The sequence below is a fragment of the Mustelus asterias genome, chromosome 6 (assembly GCF_964213995.1).
Source record: "Mustelus asterias chromosome 6, sMusAst1.hap1.1, whole genome shotgun sequence".
Lineage (NCBI taxonomy): Eukaryota > Metazoa > Chordata > Chondrichthyes > Carcharhiniformes > Triakidae > Mustelus > Mustelus asterias.
This window is the reverse complement of record NC_135806.1, coordinates 119,606,770-119,627,577: the sequence shown is the minus strand read 5'-3', so window position 1 is coordinate 119,627,577 and position 20,808 is coordinate 119,606,770. Positions and strand designations below refer to the sequence as shown.

At 43.3% G+C, this 20,808-nt stretch overlaps 1 protein-coding gene across 1 annotated transcript in view; it reads right to left on the bottom strand.

Moving 5' to 3' along the window:
• Window positions 1-20,487, bottom strand: part of cenpu (centromere protein U) — a 36,273-nt gene extending 15,786 nt beyond the window's left edge. The window contains exons 1-4 of the mRNA XM_078215057.1: window positions 20,444-20,487; window positions 17,512-17,620; window positions 16,439-16,610; window positions 177-330 (exon numbers count right to left, since the gene is read on the bottom strand). Of these exons, the coding sequence (XP_078071183.1) occupies window positions 177-330; window positions 16,439-16,610; window positions 17,512-17,583 (398 nt within the window). The 5' untranslated portion in view covers window positions 17,584-17,620; window positions 20,444-20,487. The remainder of the gene's footprint in view (window positions 1-176; window positions 331-16,438; window positions 16,611-17,511; window positions 17,621-20,443) is intronic.
• Between the last annotated feature and the right edge of the window lie 321 nt (window positions 20,488-20,808).

Here is a 20,808-nt window from a genome sequence, read left to right as displayed (position 1 = left end):
CTGATAGGGAAGCTAAGTAAGCAACTTACTAAGTAAGGATGATTTCTACTTATAAGTTTTGAACTTTTTACCTATGAAGGCAGTTTAGCTAATTGATTACTAAAACAATCAAAATTACACTTTTGAAGCAAATTCTGTAGTAATAAATACAAATATTTAGCCAGCTTTCTTCTTACCATTTTTCACTCCGAACCTTTTCAATCAGAGGCACAGACCGTAGAGTTGGCTTCCTTTGATTATTACCCTGTACAGGACTTTCTGCTTTATCATTTCCTTCATCATTTAGCTCCGATTCACCATCCATCACTGCTGTGCTGTGCAATGGATTACCTGCATGAAAAACGTTCAAGTACATAAGGAGAAAGGTTAGGATTGTTTTGTGGGACTATCATTAATATTTACTGTGAATAATTAAGTAGTTTTCAAGGATCACAAATTGAATGTGTAGCAGGGCAAGTCAATAGGAAATCCTCTTAAAAAGATAGGTGGTTTCATGAAAAGAATACAATGCTATAGGAATACACTTTATTATTATTGCAGTATGCTTCGGTGCTGAAGATCAGGAAGGGAAATCTGTCAAGTTTTAGCATGGAATAATCATTGAACAGAACAGGCGGAACGGTGGCGCAACTGCTGTCGCACAGCGCCAGGGACCCTGGTTCAATTCCAGCCTTGGGTGACTGCCTGTGTGGTGTTTGCATGTTCTCCCCATGTCTGTGTGGCTTTCCTCCGGCTGCTCCCATAGTCCAATACATGTGTAGGTTAGGTGGTTTGGCCATGCTAAATTGCCCCTTAGTGTCCCAAGATGTGTAGATGAGGGGGATTAGTGAGGTAAATGTATGGGGTTATGGGGATAAGGTGGGAGTGGATAAGATGCTCTTTTGGAGAGTCTGTTCAGACTCGATGAGCCTAAATACCTATATTTTGATTTGATTTATTGTCACATGTACACAGTGAGAAGTATTGTTTCTTGCACACTATACAAAGCATACCGTTCACAGAGTACATAGGGGAGAAGGAAAGGAGAGGGTGCAGAATATAGTGTTAGTCATAGCTTGATGGACTGGGCTATGTTCACATCCCTTTGTAGTTTCTTGCGGTTTTTGTCAGAGCAGGAGCCATACCAAGCTGTGATGCATCCAGAAAGAATGCTTTTTATGGTGCATCTGTAAAAATTGGAGAGATTCATAACAGATATGCTGAACTTCCTTAGCCTCCTGAGGAAGTAGAGGCATTGCTAGGCTTTCTTAACTATACAGTCGGCATGGGGGGGACCAGGACAGGTTGCTGGTGATCTGGACACCTAGAAACTTGAAGCTCTTGACCGTTTCCACTACATCCCCGTTAATGTGGACAGGGATATGTCCTCCACTACGCTTCCTGAAGTTGATGACTAGCTCCTTCGTTTTACTGACATTGAGAGATTATCGCCTTCACACCATTTCACCTGATTCTCTATCTCATTCCTATATTCCGTCTCATCATTGTTTGAGATCCGACCCACTATGGTGGTGTCATCAGCAAACTTGAAAATTGGGTTGGGTCAAAATTTGGCCACAAAGTCATAAGTGTATAATGAATATAGTAAGGGGCTGAGGACACAGCCTTGCGGGGCACCGGTGTTGAGGATAATCATGGAGGAGATGTCGTTACCTGTCCTTACTGATTGCAGTCTGTGGGTTAGGAAATCTAGAATCCAGTTGCAGAGGGAGGAGCGAAGCCCTAAGCCAGAGTTTGGAGATGAGTTTTGTAGGAATAATGGTGTTGATGGCTGAGTTGAAGTCAATAAATAGGAGTCTGATACAGGTGTCTTTGTTATCCAGGTGCTCCAGTGTTGAGTGTTTGATTTGATTTATTGCCACATGTATTAGTATACAGTGAAAAGTATTGTTTCTTGCGCGCTATACAGACAAAGCATACTGTACATTGAGAAGGAAAGGACAGAGTGGAGAATATCATGTAACAGTCATAGCTAGGGTGTAGAGAAAAATCAACTTAATGCAAGGTAGGTTCATTCAAAGGTCTGATGGCAGCAGGGACGAATCTCTTCTTGAGTCAGTTGGTGTGTGAGCTCAGACTTTTGTATCTTTTTCCTGGTGGAAAAAGGTGGAAGAGAGAATGTCCGGGGTGCGTAGGATCCTTGATTATGCTGGCTGCCTTTCTGAAGCAGCAGAAAGCGTAGACGGTGTCAATGGATGGGAGGCTGGTCTGAGTAAAGGACTCGGCTTCATTCACAACCCTTTGTAGTTTCTTGTGGTCTTGGACAGAGTAGGAGCCATACCAAGCTGCGATACAACCAGAAAGAATGCTTTCTATGGTGCATCTGTAGAAGTTGGTGAGAGCTGTAGCAGACATGCCAAATTTCTGTAGTCTCCTGAGAAAGTAGAGGCATTGGTGGGCTTTCTTAACTATAGTTCCCGCATACCAGGACAGGTTGTTGGCGACCTGGACACCTAAAAACTTGAAGCTCTCGACCATTTCTACTTCATCCCCATTGATGTTTACAGGGGCATGTTCTCCTTTACGCTTCCTGAAGTCGATGACTATCTCAACAAAGAACAAAGAAAATTACAGCACAGGAACAGGCCCTTCGGCCCTCCAAGCCTGAACCGACCATGCTGCCCGACTTAACTAAAACCCCCTACGCTTCCAGGAACCATATCCCTCTATTCCCATCTCATTCATGTACTTGTCAAGACGCCCCTTAAAAGTCACTACCGTATCCGCTTCCACTACCTTCCCCGGCAAAGAGTTCCAGGCACCCACCAGTCTGTGTAAAAAAATCTGCCTCGTACATCTTTTTTAAAACTTGCCCCTCGCACCTTAAACCTATGCCCCCTAGTAATTGACTCTTCCACCCTGGGAAAAAGTTTCTGACTATCCACTCTGTCCATGCCTCTCATAATCTTGTAGACTTTTATCAGGTCTCCCCTCAACCTCCGTCAGTCCAGTGAGAACAAACCAAGTTTCTCCAACCTCTCCTCATAGCTAATGCCCTCCATACCAGGCAACATCCTGGTAAATCTTTTCTGTACCCAAAGCCTCCACATCTTTCTGGTAGTGTGGCGACCAGAATTGAAGACTATATTCCAAGTGCGGCCTCACTAAGGTTCTATAAAGCATCAACATGACTTGCCAATTTTTAAACTCAATATCCCAGCCGATGAAGGCAAGCATGCCATATACCTTCTTGACTACCTTCTCCACCTGCATTGCCACTTTCAGTGACCTGTGTACCTGTACACCCAGATCCCTTTGCCTTTCAATACTCCTAAGGGTTCTGCCATTTACTGTATATTTCCTATCTGTATTAGACCTTCCAAAATGCATTACCTCACATTTGTAGGGAACTTTAGGTTAATCTCCTTTGTTTTGTTGACATTGAGGGAGAGATTATTGTTATCGCACCAGTTCACCAGATTCTCTCTCTCTTTCCTGTACTCTGTCTCATCATTGTTTGAGATCCGACCCACAATGGTGGCGTCATCAGCAAATTTGAAAATAGAGTTGGAGGAGAATTTGGCCATAGAGTCAGAGGTGTATAAGGAGTATAGTAAGGGGCTGAGTACACAGCCTTGCAGAGCACCGGTGTCAAGGATGATCGTGGAGGAGGTGTTGTTGTCTATCCTTACTGACTGCGGTCTTTGGGTTAGGAAGTCTTGGATACAGTTACAGAGGGAGGAGTCAAGCCCCAAAGTTTGGAGATGAGTTTCGTAGGAATAATGGTGTTAAAGAGAACAAAGAACAATACAGCACAGGAACAGGCCCTTCAGCCCTCCAAGCCTGCACCGATCATGTGTTCCTAACTAGACCATCCGTTTGTATCCCTCTATTCCCAGTCTGTTCATGTGGCTATCTAGATAAGTCTTAAAGGATCCTAGGGTGTCTGCCTCAACCACCTTGCTTGGTAGTGCATTCCAGGCCCCCACCACCCTCTGTGTAAAATACGTTCCCCGCATATCTGTAATGAACCTTGCCCCCCTTACCTTGAACTTGTGACCCCTTGTGTTTGTCATTTCTGACCTGGGGAAAAAGCTTCTAACTGTTCATCCTATCTATGCCCTTCATAATTTTATAAACTTCTATTAGGTCGCCCCTCAACCTCAGTCTTTCCAGGGAGAACAACTCTAGTTTACTCAATCTCTCCTCATAGCTAATACCCTCCATACCAGGCAACATCCTGGTAAACCTTTTCTGCACTCTCTCCAAAGCCGCCACGTCCTTGTTATAGGTGCCTTTGTTGTCTAGGTGTTCCAGGGTTGAGCGTAGGGCCGGGAAATGGCATCTGCTGTGGACCTGTTGCGGCGACAGGCGAACTGTAGTGGACCAGGCAGTCTAGGAGGCAGGAATTGATTTGTGCCATGACTAACCTTTCGAAGCACTTCATAATGATGGATATCAGGGCCACCGGACTATAGTCATTAAGGCACTCTAGATGGCTTTTCTTTGGTACTGGGATGATGGTTGTCTTCTTGAAGCAGATAGGGACCTCATATTGGTGTAAAGAGAGAGGTCGAAGATGTCTGCGAATACCCCAATCAGCTGATCCACGCAGGACCCGAATGCTCGTCTGGGTACCCCATCTGGTAAGAAGTCTCACAACATCAGGTTAAAGTCCAACAGGTTTATTTGGTAGCAAAAGCCACTAGCTTTTGGAGTGCTGCTCCTTCGTCAGGTAAGTGGGAGTGAGAGGTAAGTGAGACCCCAACTGGGCCATGTGTTTAAAAAGGAATATAAAACTTACTCCATCAACACAAACCTCACTGCTTAGACAAGGTACGTTGGTGCCAACGTTATCTGCCAGCTATTTTTCCTACTGGACGAGTAAGATCATAGGATCCATCAAGTCAGGTTCTACTCTAACTTTTATTTGGATATGTGGAGGGTGGCTACTGAAGAGTCAGAGGAGTTTGCTGATGAACTTTTAACAAAAGAATAAAACAAGAAAATATGAACTATAATACACTACTCATACACCCCAGCCATACCATTACAGATAAATACAGATGTGTAAGGATAACACAAGTTACAAAAGCCATCTTATACTCTTAATGTTCACAGTAGGTATGGAGTCCATGTAAACCAATAGGCAAACTGTGGTCAGACAAGTCACATTCTGAAACCAAGTGACAGGTGCCACCCAATATAACTTCTACATATTTCTCATCAATTCCCCCCAGACATTTGTCACACTATGAGCCAACTGGCCTCACTGCTGCCATCTTCCACATGGTTTCCAATATCAGATCTTACAGAACATGCCTTGGAAATTGTCTCCTGACCAATGCTGTCTCTCAGCTGTCTTCACCGAGGATCCACTTTCAGCATTTCAACCTTGCCTGTTGATGCCCCAGTGCCCTAGATTGCCACATACTTTTAAGTTTCCTTTCCACACAATCTCTCAGATACCCAGCTTTGCCAACAAAACACACTGCTTCACAGGCCCACAGTAAGGAATCTCCAACGTTCCAGTCGCCTTGGTTCCCTGACTTCTTGCAAGCCCGTTTCACTTTCTGCCTGCTTTCTGCAGCTTTGTCTTTTTGGAATCTCTCTCTGCTCTTCACTCTTAACTTCACTAAACAAAACTGTTTTTCCAGATTCTGTTTTTTTCCCTTTGACTTGAAGTTCTTCATGCAACTTGCCCGTCCTCTCCCTGATTTTTTTTTAGACCTTTTTCTGCTCTGTAGTTTGGAGCCTGCTACCTGCAGTCTCTCTTCGTGTCCCTGTTCCAGCAGATTCTGCGAAAAGCTCTTACTGCGAGGTTACATTCTTTCAACTGAATTCAAACTGCTTTTGCTATCTTTGTGGGGCCCTGGTTGCTAGGCAACAGCCAGCTTTTTGTACTGCATTTGTTTTAAAGTCTTGCAGGCAACTTTTCAAAACAAAACTAAAACTTAAAGTTATACCTTATTCCTAACACACAGAAATACAAACACACATTACTTAAAAGTATATCTATTTCTGAACACTATTTGGATGGTTTCTTCCCATTTGGAATAGTCAAGTTGGTCAGTAGGGAGAATGAAAATATCAATAGATTGAATGCAAAAATGTACAACAGCTATGCATTTTTAAATGATTAAAATACAGCTATTCCTTTGTAGAATAACTGCACAATTACTTTGAATACTTCAGAATATTCTTTGGACAGGAGTAGTCAGAAAGCTGAAAAATAAATGATAAATCAAGTACAGCTGTATGGACAGGCTATGACAACTGCGCTCGAGGAGGTAAAAGTTAATCTCCTAACTACACTGTACTATTGGACCTTAACAAAGTAGAAAAGTAAAGTTTATTTATTAGTCACAAGTAGGCTTACATGCACACTGCAATGAAGTTACTGTGAAAAATCCCCTAGTCGCCACACTCCGGTGCCTGTACGGGTACTTAGCATGGCCAATGCACCTAACCAGCACATCTTTGGACTGTGGTGGAAACCGGAGCACCCGGAGGAAACCCACGCAGACACAGGGGGAACGTGCAAACTCCACACAGACAGTGACCCAAGCCGGGAATTGAACCCGGGTCCCTGGCGCTGTGAGGCAGCAGTGCTAACCACTGTGCCATAACAAGGTGCAATTTATTGTATTGCAGTCATTCTGAATGGTGCAAGCTGCAACTTGACACCAGCTAGTGGTGATAAAGCATCCACAATCATATGCATCACAATGAGATGAAATTACAAAGTGAGCACCTGTTTCTACATAAAAAACCCGGCACTTAACAAGCTGTTAAGTTTTTAACTAGCAATAATGCTTTTATGGTCAAGTTAAACATTTTCCCCTGGTTTCCACCTGGTTTAAGCCAGGTGGAAACTACGATAGGCAAATAATGGAACCCATGTTGTAATGCAATCTGGAACCATAGAGAAGTTACAGCACAGGAGGAGGTCATTTGGCCCATTTTGTCTATGCCAGCCCAAGGACACACAAGTGCCCTTTCTAATTCTACCTCCCTCATCATGTAGCTTATAGCACTTATCTGCAGATCCAGATAAATTTTAAAGGAGTTTAGGGTCTCTGCCTCCACCACCACCTCAAGCAGCAAATTCCAGGCACCCACTACGCTCTGCATATAAAAGTTCTTCTTCATGTCGCTGTATACCTTCTGCCACTTATCTTGAACCTATGCCCTTGGTTCTAGAGTTCTCTGCCAAGGGAAACAATTTTATCTGTCCACTCTATCTCTTCCCCATTTGTGGGATTACTTGTATAGTAATAACTTAGAAAGAATTTACAAGGGAGTGATTCTGCTCAGGAAGTTTGATAAATGGATTTGTAGTTGGATGAAAAACTTAATGAATCCTAGATAAAATAGGGCAGATATGAAACTGGTTTAAAAAAAAGTAAAATTGTAGTGTTTATGGCATTGTGGGCAGTGGTGGGGGTGGAAGTTTTTTTTTATTCATAGGATGTGGACAACTATGCACAATTTTAGTACACTAACCACTATTGTAAACCAACCAATAGATTATTAGAAGTAATACCTCAATTACTCTGTAGTTGAATAATAAGCAATTAATTGGATGAATGAAAATCGGATTATCCTTATTTCTGCTTTTCTACCAGAATTCCTATCCACATTTTCAACATGCCATGACAGCATCTGTGAGATGCAACTATATTATTCCGCCAAAGCCCCTATTGAAACAAACTGTCCTTGACTAAGTATAATAGTAGATTTAATGAATAAGGCACTTGTGAAGTATTAAGATAACAAATACCTCTCAAAATAATCCACTATTTTATGTTTATGGCCGTGTGTATAGATGGACAATTCCAATTAAATTAATCCGTGCAACATTATTGATCAGTTAGCTTTTAACAGCAAGAGGGTTTGGGGAACCATCTTGTTTGTGTACACCAAAGGAAGAAAAACTGGTAATATTATCCAGGACAGAGGCAGATATCCTATCAGAGCAAGAACAGCAGCGGGCACAGGAACAGTGTCAGAATTCCTGGTGGATGAACCCCGGATACTGCCATTTCCTTCCGAGACAGAGTAAGAATTCCTGTTGGCAAGAAGGGTTGAGGTCATTTTCCGCTCGTTCTGGACTGGCCATTCATTTGAAGTCGTGAAAACTATGGTGTATTATTGATAAGTATATCCTCTTGTTCTTTTGCTCCAGATGGCCTCTTTCTGCACTCTAGATATTCTATGGTTCGATTCTATGATTAATGGTAGTCATGCCATTTGTGCCCAGATAATGGGGGAGACGGTGGTGTCTTAGTATTGTCACCGGACTGGTAATCTAGAGACCCAGAGCAAGATCTGGGGACCCAGGTTCAAATTTCACCATGGCAAATAGTGAAATTTGAATTTAAGATTAAAAAATCTGGAATTAAAAATCTATGATGACCGTGAAACCATTGCCGATCGTCGTAAAAATCTATCTGGTTCACTAATATCCTCAGGGAACTAATTCTGCTGTCCTCACCTGGTCTGGCCTTCATGTGACTCCAGATCGACAGCAACATGGTTGTCTCTCAAATGCCCCCTGAAACGGAGGGCAGTTAGGGATGGGCAATAAATGCTGGCCCACATCTCGTCAACCAATATAAAAAAAGTACAAATGTTCTGCTGTCTTAAAATGTACTATGATGTGGAGATGCCGGCGTTGGACTGGGGTGAACACAGTAAGAAGGCTTTAACCTGGTGTTGTGAGACTTCTTAAAATGTACTAAGCATAGCCCATACTGTCAAAATGGTGTTCCATTTTCATAATATCATAGAATGATGTAACACAGGAGGACATACATGTGTCTCAAAAATATGTAACAGCACTAGAAATGGGCCCAGAAAGACTCATCTTGTATATAGGATCATCAACGAGGAGCCATTATTACCTTCTCACTCTAGACTGGTGAGGAGAGCAACCATGAAATATTATCCCTCCTTCACTCTTTGATCTCCTGTCTGATTCAATTTGAGCAAGTGATCAAGGGAAATCAAAGGTCAGTTTTTTTTGTTGCCAGGAGCCAAATAAGAAAGGTGAAATTAATGCTGAAGATGCGCTGACTTCAATAGGACAATAGGATTGAAAGCAAGCTGGAGTGGCAATTCTCTAGAGGTGGGTCAGAGGAGAGGTGGCAAAGGAGAATGCATTGGTCAGTGGTATCAAGAACGGTGGAGAATGAGCGATAACATTCCATGATCATAGTCAAACAACATTTCACTGGGGACTTAAACTAAAGCAGCCTTCATGAAGACATCAGAATGAAGAATTTTAGTTAAATGTCAATAAGCAAATGGCTCGTTGAATATAAATCAGCTGTACTGAACCAGAATGGGGTTAATTATCATTTGAAAACCTTTATAGCAATTGTATCAGTTTAAATTCCTCAAAACTAAAATCTCTCAGTGCACAGGGTGCCTGCAATTGGAAACAGCTACTTCCATCAACTCCACAATGTACATCAGTGATAAATAAATAATGATTTCAACAATAAAATCTTATTAAAGCTCAAACAATGATTACGACTTCTCCAGTCTCAACTACTCATCATATGACCTACTCAGATCACCATCTCACAAGCCACACCCGCCAATTCAATATGCTGTATGCAATAGTGGGAAATTTTCTGATTATCAACTGAAGATTATTTCTCAAATGTGCAATAGTTATTCTACTGTCATTAATTTTCTGTCTTATTAGTAATGAGACATGTCACAAAGCACACAATTCATGTTGCACCAACAGCTGTGCCCAACGCTGTGCCCCAGTGAATGGCTTTAATTTAATTAACCACGGTCTGCAACCTTAATTGCAGAGCTGATTCTTGGTGCACTGGGTTGTTGCTTCCTGTGATGTGTACTGCTTAGACACCACTAGGTAGTCTTGCAGAAGTTACCAAGAATTCTTTATTAATATTGCTGAACTATCTATATATTTACAGTCGAATATACAGGTATGGAGAACACTCCTTGGCATGTTATTACATGTTGCTGCCTAACTCTAGACTGCTCTGACCTCTAGGTCATGTGCCTTCATACACAGTACTGTACTCAGTCCCAGGTTAACCCTTAATGAACCAGATCCTACTACTACAATTCTAACCTGTGGTCATGAATAAAAACTTCATTTTTTGCAGTGTGTCATTGGTATCACTGCCTTTAGTTTGAGGTTGGAAGTGACCTGGACTCTTTTCAGCTTGTCTGTAAGTGCCTTAGAATTGCTTTTAATTGTTTACAGACAATTCCAGAAAGGTTGGCATCCCTGCTAATCTTGTACCTTGTTCCCAGTAATGATGTTTATCCAGCCAGCAGCTGGATGCCCCATAACACTGCCCAAATACAGTGCCCAAAACTCTCCAAAGTGTATCACTTAGGTAATATTTTGCTAACGCACTCCTGCACCTGGCGGAAAGAGAGCTGGTAAGCACTTAAATAGATTGTTTTGGAAAACTGAACATTCATGTTCAGTGGGAGTATTGAGTGCGTCTTTTTTTTTAATTTTGAAAAGTAAACCTTATTCTATTGCTGAAGGTTTGTACTGTGTGTCAGAATTGGATTCAATTTTCCATATTTTGAAAACATACAGGACTTCAAACTTCTACTCGGGAAATCTATAAATATTCTGCAGGTTAATTTTCTACACCTTTTCACGGAGCTCATGTAATTATTTCAGAGACATTGTGCAAATTTCATTAACATTAAATAGTTTTCTGCCAATAAAAACTCTCCAAAGTGTATCACCAGATGATTTCCACCCAAACAGTCTGCACTTTTCAAGGATTTGGGCAAATATTTGAATATTGCCAATGACGGTTACTTGCATTTTCTTTTATTCATTTGTGGGACATGGGCATCACTGGCTGGCCAGCATTTATTGCCCATCCCTAGTTGCCCTTGTTCAGAGGGCAGCTGAAAGTCAACCACATTGCTGTGGCCCTGGAGTCACATGTAGGCCAGACCAGGTAAGAACGGCAGATTTCCTTCCTTAAAGGACATTAGTGAACCAGCTGTTTTTCTGACAATCGACAATGGCTTCATGGTCATCGGTAGTTTCTTAATTCCAGATTTTTTTAAAAATTGAATTATAATTCCACCATCTGCCATGGCAAGATTCAAACCCGGGTCCCCAGAACATTAGCTGAGTTTCTGGATTAATAGTCCAGCGATAATACCACTAGGCCATTGCCTCTACTTATTTAAGAAAACAAAAGCATTTAAGGTGCACTATATACCTCAGTGCTTACAATGCCCCCTTCAATGAGGTGCTAAATTAATCCGCTACATTTCAGTTTGTACAACTGAAAAACTCCAGCCTAAAACAAAAACATTAAGAGGCATGAAAACTGAACAGAATTTCAAGCACTCGTGGTTTTAATGCTATCAATTAAGGGAAACTCTCCTGGGATAAAGGTCTAAAAAGCCCAACAAATGCTTCCACAGTTATATTAAGCGGTTGTTAAAATCAAAAAGCCAATGCACTGTAGTGGGAATGTTATTGGCTGACTAGATAAAAAAAAACCTCTCTGATGACATCTTGTGGCAAGTCTACATCAGCAAGTAATTTTCATTAGGCTAAAGGAGACTTGTTTTGGATTCAATTCTGGAGTAACCAACCACTCCCAATCCCACTTTTTTTAATGTCCTCACTGGGCATGATTTAAAGATTTCTAATATCGTGTTCTAGTTGCTTAAAATAAATCAATTAATTGTCCATTCAGGATTCAAATCCCAGCAGTGACTACACAACCCTCAAAGAACAAAGAATAAAGAAAATTACAGCACAGGAACAGGCCCTTCGGCCCTCCAAGCCTGCACTGACCATGCTGCCCAACTTAACTAAAACTCCCTACCCTTCTGGGGACAACATCCCTCTATTCCCAACCTATTTATGTACTTGTCAAGACGCCCCTTAAAAGTCACTATCGTATCCGCTTCCACTACCTCTCCTGGCAACAAGCTCCAGGCACCCACTACTCTGTGTGTAAAACATCTGCCTCGTACACCTGACCCTTAAACCTGTGCCCCCTAGTAATTGACTCTTCCACCCTGGGAAAAAGCTTCTGACTATCCACTCAGTCCATGCCCCTCATAATCTTGTAGACTTCTATCAGGTCTCCCCTCAATCTCCGTCGCTCCAGTGAGAACTAACTACATTTCTCCAACCTCTTCTCATAGCTAATGCCCTCCATACCAGGCAACATCCTGGTAAATCTTTTCTGTGCCCTCTCCAAAGCCTCCACATCTTTCTGGTAGTGTTGCGACCAGAATTGAACACTATATTCCAAGTGCAGCCTAACTAAGGTTCTATAAAGCTGCAACATGACTTGCCAATTTTTAAACTCAATGCCCCAGCCAATGAAGGCAAGCATGCCGTATGCCTTCTTGACTACCTTCTCCACCTGCATTGCCACTTTCAGTGACCTGTGTACCTGTACACCCAGATCCCTTTGCCTATCAATACTCCTAAGGGTTCTGCCATTTACTGTATATTTCCTTTCTGTATTCGACCTTCCAAAATGCATTACCTCACATTTGTCCGGATTAAACTCCATCTGCCATCTCTCCGCCCAAGTCTCCAACCGATCTATATCCTGCTGTATCCACTGATGGTCCTCATCGCTATCTGTAAATCCACCAACGCCACTTGTCACAGTCCTCCATTCAGAAACACACACTTCCACTGCTACCTTCTGTCTTCTTTGACCGAGCCAGTTTTGTATCCACCGTACCAGCTCACCTCTGATCCTATGTGACTTCATCTTCTGCACCAGTCTGCCATGTTAAAGGCCTTACTGAAGTCCATGAACATCCACTGCCCTACCCCCATCAATCATCTTCGTCACTTCCTTGAAAAACTGATCAGGTTAGTGAGACATGACCTCCCCTTCACAAAACCAGGTTGCCTCTCACTAATACATCCACTTATTTCCAAGTGGGAGTAAATCCTGTTTCGAAGAATCCTCTCCAATAATTTCCCTACCACTGATGTAAGGCTCACCAGCCTGTAATTACCTGGATTATTCTTGCTACCCTTCTTAAACCAAGGAACAACATTGGCTATTCTCCAATCTTCTGGGACCTCCCCTGTAGCCAGTGAGGATATAAAGATTTCTCTCAAGGCCCCAGCAATTTCCTCCCTTGCCTCTCTCAGTATTCTGGGGTATATCCCATCAGGCCCTGGGGACTTGACTATCTTAATGTTTCTCAGGAACCCCAATACCTCCTTTTTGATCTCAACACGACTCAAACTAGCTACACACCTTTTCCCAGACTCATCATCCACCAAGTCCTTCTCTTTGGTGAATATTGACGCAAGTACTCATTTAATACCTCGTCCATTTCCTCTGGCTCCATGCATAGATTCCCTCCCTTGTCCTCGAGTGGGCCAACCCTCTCCCTGGCTACCCTCTTGCTCTTTATATATGTATAAAGAAATAATAGTAAATTGGAATATTTAAATGGAGAAAAATTACATCGTGCGACTGTGCAGAGGGACCTGGGGGTCCTTGTGCACGAATCGCAAAAACTCAGTCTGCAGGTGCAGCAGGTGATCAAGAAGGCGAATGGAATGTTGGCCTTTATCGCGAGGGGGATGGAATATAAAAGCAGGGAGGTCTTGCTGCAACTGTACAAGGCACTGGTGAGGCCGCAACTGGAGTACTGTGTGCAGTTTTGGTCCCCTTATTTGCGAAAGGATATATTGGCCTTGGAGGGAGTGCAGAGAAGGTTCACCAGGTTGATACCGGAGATGAGGGGTGTGGCTTATGAGGAGAGATTAAACAGATTGGGTCTGTACTCGTTGGAGTTTAGAAGGATGAGGGGTGATCTTATAGAGACAAATAAGATAATGAAGGGGCTGGATAGGGTAGAGGTGGAGAGATTCTTTCCACTTAGAAGGGAAACCAGAACTAGAGGGCACAGCCTCAAAATAAGGGGGGGCCGGTTCAGAACAGAGTTGAGGGGGAACTTCTTCTCTCAGAGGGTAGTGAATCTCTGGAATTCTCTGCCCATTGAAGTGGTGGAGGCTTCCTCGTTGAATATGTTTAAATCACGGGTAGATAGTTTTCTGATCGATAAGGGAATTAGGGGTTATGGGGAGCAGGCGGGTAAGTGGAACTGATTCGCTTCAGATCAGCCATGATCTTGTTGAATGGCGGGGCAGGCTCGAAGGGCCAGATGGCCTACTCCTGCTCCTATTTCTTATGTTCTTATAAAAAGCCTTGGGATTTTCCTTAATCCTGCTGGCAATGCTTTTTTGTGACCCCTTTTAGCCCTCCTTACTCAAGTTTCTTTCTACTTTCCTCGTATTCCACACTTGCTTCGTGTGTTCCCAGCCTCCTAGCTTTGACAAATGCTTCTTTTTCTCTTTGACTAGGTTCACAATATCTCTCGTTATCCAAGGTTCCCAAAACTTGCCATACTTATCCTTCATCCTTACAGGAACGTGCTGGTCCTGAATCCCTATCAACTTACACTTGAAAGCCTCCCACATGCCAGTTGTTGATTTGTCCTCAAATATCTGCCCTCAATCTACATTCTTCAGTTCCTGCCTAATATTGTTGTAATTAGCCTTCCCTCCATGGTAGATTTTCACGGTTCTTGGTTGAGCCACTTAAATGGATTAACTTTATCTCTAGGTTGGGAAAGACAACCAAAATAACCCAATCAAATTCCACAAACTTTTAAACCTATCCAAACTGACAAGCACTGAAGGTAGCCACAAGGAAGGCTATGATCCAACATATCTCATCTTTGTGTTAGAAAGCTCGCATTTGAGACAAAGGGGCTGATAGAATAGACAAGGGTGTCTAAACTGCAAAGTTCCATAGAATGCAAAAACTATAAACTGCTCCCTTTACAATAGCATTCAAGTCTGAGTTGCAACATTTGCAAATTAATTTCCACTTATAGGGAGTTTGGAACAGCCACGTTTTTACTGTGAGTAAACCAAGCTAATTAATCTGAAACCACTATAGTTCATGCAAACTCAACCAATCTAGAAGATCCCTTAGTCGAACATGATATTAAAATTATCATTGCGCGTGATGGCAGGGCTCAAGTTTTAGATTGCCAAAGTCAAATACGAGGAGTTCATTCTCAATTCAATTTCATATTTATCAGGGAAGACTTTTACTCCATTTCACTAGGTGGAAACAGGGTTGGGGTGTTTGCATTTAAAAACTTAAGATTCAAATAACACTCTTCCTGAAAGAGGCCTACAGCAGGGAGCTGGCATCAGGCCTCTTTACAATGCTAAGCAGGTTATTGTGAAACTTGTTTTCGGAAACAACTGGACAAAGCCTGCACTGGACGAGATGCCCGATGACAGCACAATGTTCAGCACCATTCACGACTCCTCAGATACTGAAGCAGTTGATGTTCAAATGCAACAAGATCTGGACAATATCCAGGCTTGGGCTGACAAGTGGCAAGTAACAATCGCACCACACAAATGCCAGGCAATGACCATCACCAGTAAGAGACACTCTAACTACTGTCACTTGACATTCAATGGTGTAACCATCACTGAATCCCCCACTGTCAACATCCTTGGGGTTACCATTGACCAGAAACTCAACTGGACTCACCACATAAACACAGTGGCTACAAGAGCAGGTCAGAGGCGAGGAATACTGCAGCAAGTAACTCACCTCCTGAATCCCCAGAGCCTATCCACCATCTACAGGCACAAGTCAGGAGTGTGATGGAATACTCACCACTTGCCTGGGTGGGTGCAGCTCCAACAACACACAAGAAGCTTGACACCACCCAGGACAAAGTAGCCCACTTTTGGCACCACATCTACAAACATTCAATCCCTCCACCACCAAAGCTCAGTGGCAGCAGTGTGTACTATCTACAAGATGCAGCAATTTACCAAAGGTCCAGAGACAGCACCTTCCAGACCCACGACCACTTCCATCTAAAGGACAAGAGCAACAAATAAATGGGAACACCACCACCTGCAAATTCCCCTCCAAGCCAGTCACCATCCTGACTTGGAAATATGTCGCTGTTCCTTCACAGTCGCTGGGTCAAAATCCTGGAATTCCCTAACGGCATTGTGGGTCAACCCACACATGGACTGCAGCGATTCAAGAAAGCAGCTCACCACCACCTTCTCAAGGGCAACTAGGCATGGGCAATAAATGCTGGCCAGCCAGCAATGCCCATGTCCCACGAATGAATTTTTAAAAAATCCATCAGTGATGAGACCTAGCTTTCAAAACGGGCCAAACCTCTTGCTGTTACTCTTGGCTGACAGACAAAAAGTCAAAATCTATACTGCAGAGTCATCACTTCAGTTGACAAAAGCCAATAATTGGTTTAGAATTTGTATACAGTCATTCCTACTGCCGTGTTGTATTGCACCATTATATTTCTGGGATACCAAACATTCATGCAAATGAGAAACTGAATCAAGAAAACTACACTGCGTGTAGTACGTGCTTGAAGAATGCCCTACTCGCCACCAACCCCTTACCATAATCTTCACTATCTTCATGACCGTCCAGATTTCTAAAAATGCAGGAGAGGTTTGGCGAAGGCTCTGGATGCTTCTGACTTGGCGATTTGTGTCTATTTCTCTGGGCAGGAGTCTTTCTTTTATTTGTTTGACTTACTCTACCTTTTTTAGACCTCACATCTTTCGAAGCCTGAATAAAAGAAAAGTCAAATAAATTCCGAGTTCTCATTGTTAATATGGCAAGAGAGAAAAATTAGCAAAACTAAATCATCACAAGCATTGCAAACTTCATGGGTTATTTTGGTTTTGCCTTTTCTGGTATCCAACTATACTGCCCCTGAATAAACCCACAGTGATATTCTCATAATTGTTAATCTTGTGGTATGAAGATAGTGGCAAGTAGAGGGGCTGGTTGGAGGAGTGTGGTGGAGGGTGAGGAATAAAGGACCAGTAAAGATAATGGGCAGAATTTAATACCCGCCAGTGGCACGTTTGGCTGGGGGAGGCATTTAATCAGATAGAGAGGGATGGTGGATGGGGACCCTGTCACTTTCCTGCCCCATCACCAATTGAGGCCCTTCAATAGGCAATTATTGTCCACTGAAGTCTCATTCCTCCCACTGCTAGTGTTCTCTCCACAGCGGATGCAGAGGTCACTATGCGGGGAGCACAACAAGCAAACCTGTGCAGGATTGCTAGCAGGATCTGGAAGCTTGGGTGGGCGGACTTGTTTAAAGGCATTTGGTGTCTGATCAAAGGATCCAGCATTGGGAAGGAGCAGCCCACAGAGAGCCACCTTTGTGCCCTTGCTTCAAACTGCTGCCCCACCCCAGCTCAGGTGGGTGCCATACCAGCGTCAGCCAGCCACCACTTCCCAGCAGCCCTGTTGTTCAATACATCTACCAGCCTCTGATTCCTCCCTGGGGTCCTTGATTTCAGTGAAGGCACGCCCCTGTCCAGTTCCGTGCCTGACCGGCACTTTATTCAGCACGCCTTCACGAAAAGAGGCAACATAGATCCTGCTCCTGATTCTTACATTCTTATCAAATCTAAAACAGCGCAAAAGAAAAACAACTTGAAGAATAAAGCACCTCAAGTCTTGTGCTTTGTTGTATTGACAAATTAGATCCTTTTGAAGTGGCAGTGCCTTTGCTTTTACTCATTATTGCTTTTTTCAGATGTTTTGCATCAGGTCAAAATCTATGAATAAAAAATAATGAACAGCAAAGATGAGATAGAATGGAGTCATTCGAAAGTAATCTTGAAGCAACTTCTCTCAAAACAGAGCATGTTACATGAGGTCCAATAAGAAATACTTGAAATATCCCAAAACAAATTACTCTGAAAAACAGAAGGACATTCTCTTACACACACGTCCATTTACACAGATAGTCAGACACAGTACAGAAATAGACCGTTTAGACTCTAGTCAATGACACCATGGCTGGTCTGTGACCTAACTCCATTTAGATGCCTTTGCCTCATATCTCTCAATATGTTTGATAAATATTTGTTAATTAATCTCAAAGTTTAAACTTAACAATTGACTTAGCGTGAATGCCATTTACAGACGAGCATTTTAAACTTCTACCAGCCTTTGTGCAGCAATGTTTCCTAACTTTATGACTGGCTCTAATTTTTTTTTAAGACTCCCCAGCTTAGTCTTAGACACCTCAACTAATGGAACAATTCCAAAGAGTCATATTGGACTCAAAAAGTTAGTTCTGTTTCTCTCTGCACAGGTACTGTCAGGCCTGCTGAGTTTTTCTGGCATTTTCTGCCTTTATTCCAGATCTCCATGGGGCAGCATGGTGACACAGTGGTTAGCACTGCTGCCTCACAGCGCCAGGAACCCGGGTTTGATTCCCGGCTTGGGTCACTGGCTGTGTGGAGTTTGCACATTCTCCCAGTGTCTGGGTGGGTTTCCTCCGGGTGCTCCGGTTTCCTCCCACACTACAAAGATGCGCAGGTTAGGTGGATTGGCCATGCTAAAGTGTCCCTTAGTGTCATGGGTAATTAAATGCATGGGGTTATGGGGATAAGGCCTGGGTGGGATTACGGCCAGTGCAGACTCGATGGGCCGAATGGCCTCCTTCTGCACTGTAGGATTCTATAATTCAAGCATTTGCAGTATTTTGCTTTATAGTAGAACAGTTTGTCTCTAGCCTTTCCCACAGGGGAATGACCCTAGCCATTTCCCCTTAATATCTTGAAAACGTTGATAAAATCAACTTTTAAACTGCCATGAACACTACCATAATTTGTGCTATCTCTCCTTGTAATTTAACCATTAAGAGTCCAGAATTATTCTGGTAAATATATGCTGCACTCCCTCTAAAGCTAATGTATTCTTCCTTAGGTGTGATGCCCAGACTACTCTCAGTACTCTAGGTGTGGTCTAACCAGGGCCTTTGTATAGATGAAGTATGACTTCTACCTTCTTGTATTTTAGTCTTCTAGATATAAAAGCCAGCATTCCATTATCCTTTTGATACTTTTATGTCCATGGCATTTTAATTCCCTTTGTACACAGATCTCATGAGTCTCTTTAGAAAGACATCCATCTAGAAAGCATTCTGTTCAAAACTTTTTAGGTCCAAAGTGGTTAATCTCAAATTTGCCTACATTGAAATCCATTTGGCACAGTTCTTCCCATTCATTTAAGCTATTAATATCTGCCTGGATTTAAATCCAACCATGGTGAAATTTGAACTCAAAATTCTGGAATCAAAAATTTAGTGATGGCCATCAAACCATTGTCATAAAAGCCCATCTAGTTCACTAATGCCCATTAGGGAAGGAAATCTGCCGTCCTTACTTGTGACTTCAGGTCCGCAGCAATGTGGTTGACCCTCAACTGCCCTCTGAAATGGCCCAGCAAGCCACTCAGTTCAAGGGCAATTAGGGATGGGCAATAACAGCCAGTGACCCACATCCAATGAATAAAAAAAAATATAGGGTAGGATTTTCCAAACAAGCCGGAGGTGGCCCACCAATGACATGCGGCCAGATCTTCTGCTCCCATCACTCTCAGCAGCGTTTCCCACTGAATGCAACCCTTGCTGCCAGGAACCCCATGGCGGGAGTGTGCCAAACAAAGGTTCAAAAGATCCTGCCAGCCTAAATGGCCACAAAATTCCAGCCATATACTTCAGTCAAGCCACCTTTCACACTTCTAAACTCCAGCGGAAACAAGCCCAGTATTTCCAACCTTCCTTATTCAACCTGTTGAGTTGATTTCTTAACCAGGCCAATAATGTGCCTTCAATTCCATGAACTATAATTTTAGTGAACAGACTCTTTATGGAAATGTATCTGCCCTCACTCCCACTGGATTTCCACTCACTCACTGCACTCTCTCCAACTCTTTCTGCTCTCTTTCCCACTGGATTTCTGCTCAATTCCTGCTCTCTCCCACTGGATGTCCACTGAATTCCTGCTCTCTCTCCAACTGTATTTCCGCTGGATTCTTGCTCTCGCCAACTGGATTTCTGCTCTCTCTCTCTGCCCCCCCCCCCCTGGATTTCCATTCACTCTCCACACCTTCTCCCACTGGATTCCCGCTCTCGCTGTCCCCCGCTGGATACTCATTCACTCTCCGCACTCTCTCCCCCTGGATTTCCATTCTCGCCTGCTGGATTTGCACTGGATTCCCACTCTCAATAAATTCTCACTAGATTCCCACACACTCTCGCTGGATTTCCCCTCTAACAATCTCTCCCCACTGGATTCCCTCTCTCTCTCTCCCATCCCCACGCCAACTGGATTTCCCTTTCTCACTCACTGGATTCCAACTCTCACTGGACTTCTGCTCTCTCTCCGGGATCTTTATTGGATTCCTGCTCTCACTCTCAAGGAAATCTCATTGGATTACCACTCACTATCTCCCCCATTGGATTCTCACTGTCGCTCCCATGGATTCTCACTAGATTCCCACTCTCACTCCCGCTGGATTCTCATTAGATTCCCATTCCCGCTCTCGCTCCCACTGGATTCCCGCTCTCGCTCCCACTGGATTCTCACTAGATTCCCGCTCTCGCTCCCACTGGATTCTCACTAGATTCCCGCACTCGCTCCCACTGCATTCTCACTAGATTCCCGCTCTCGCTCCCACTGGATTCTCACTAGATTCCCGCTCTCGCTCCCACTGGATTCTCACTAGATTCCCGCTCTCGCTCCCACTGGATTCTCACTAGATTCCCGCTCTCGCTCCCACTGGATTCTCACTAGATTCCCGCTCTCGCTCCCACTGGATTCCCGGTCTCTTTGCCGCTAAGAAAAATCAAACAGTGTTCGCGATCCTGAATCATCCATGGTAACTGTCAGTGAAGTATTATTGAGGAATGAATTTCCTCGCAGTATATTTACCAGTTGTTTCCGGTTAGCAG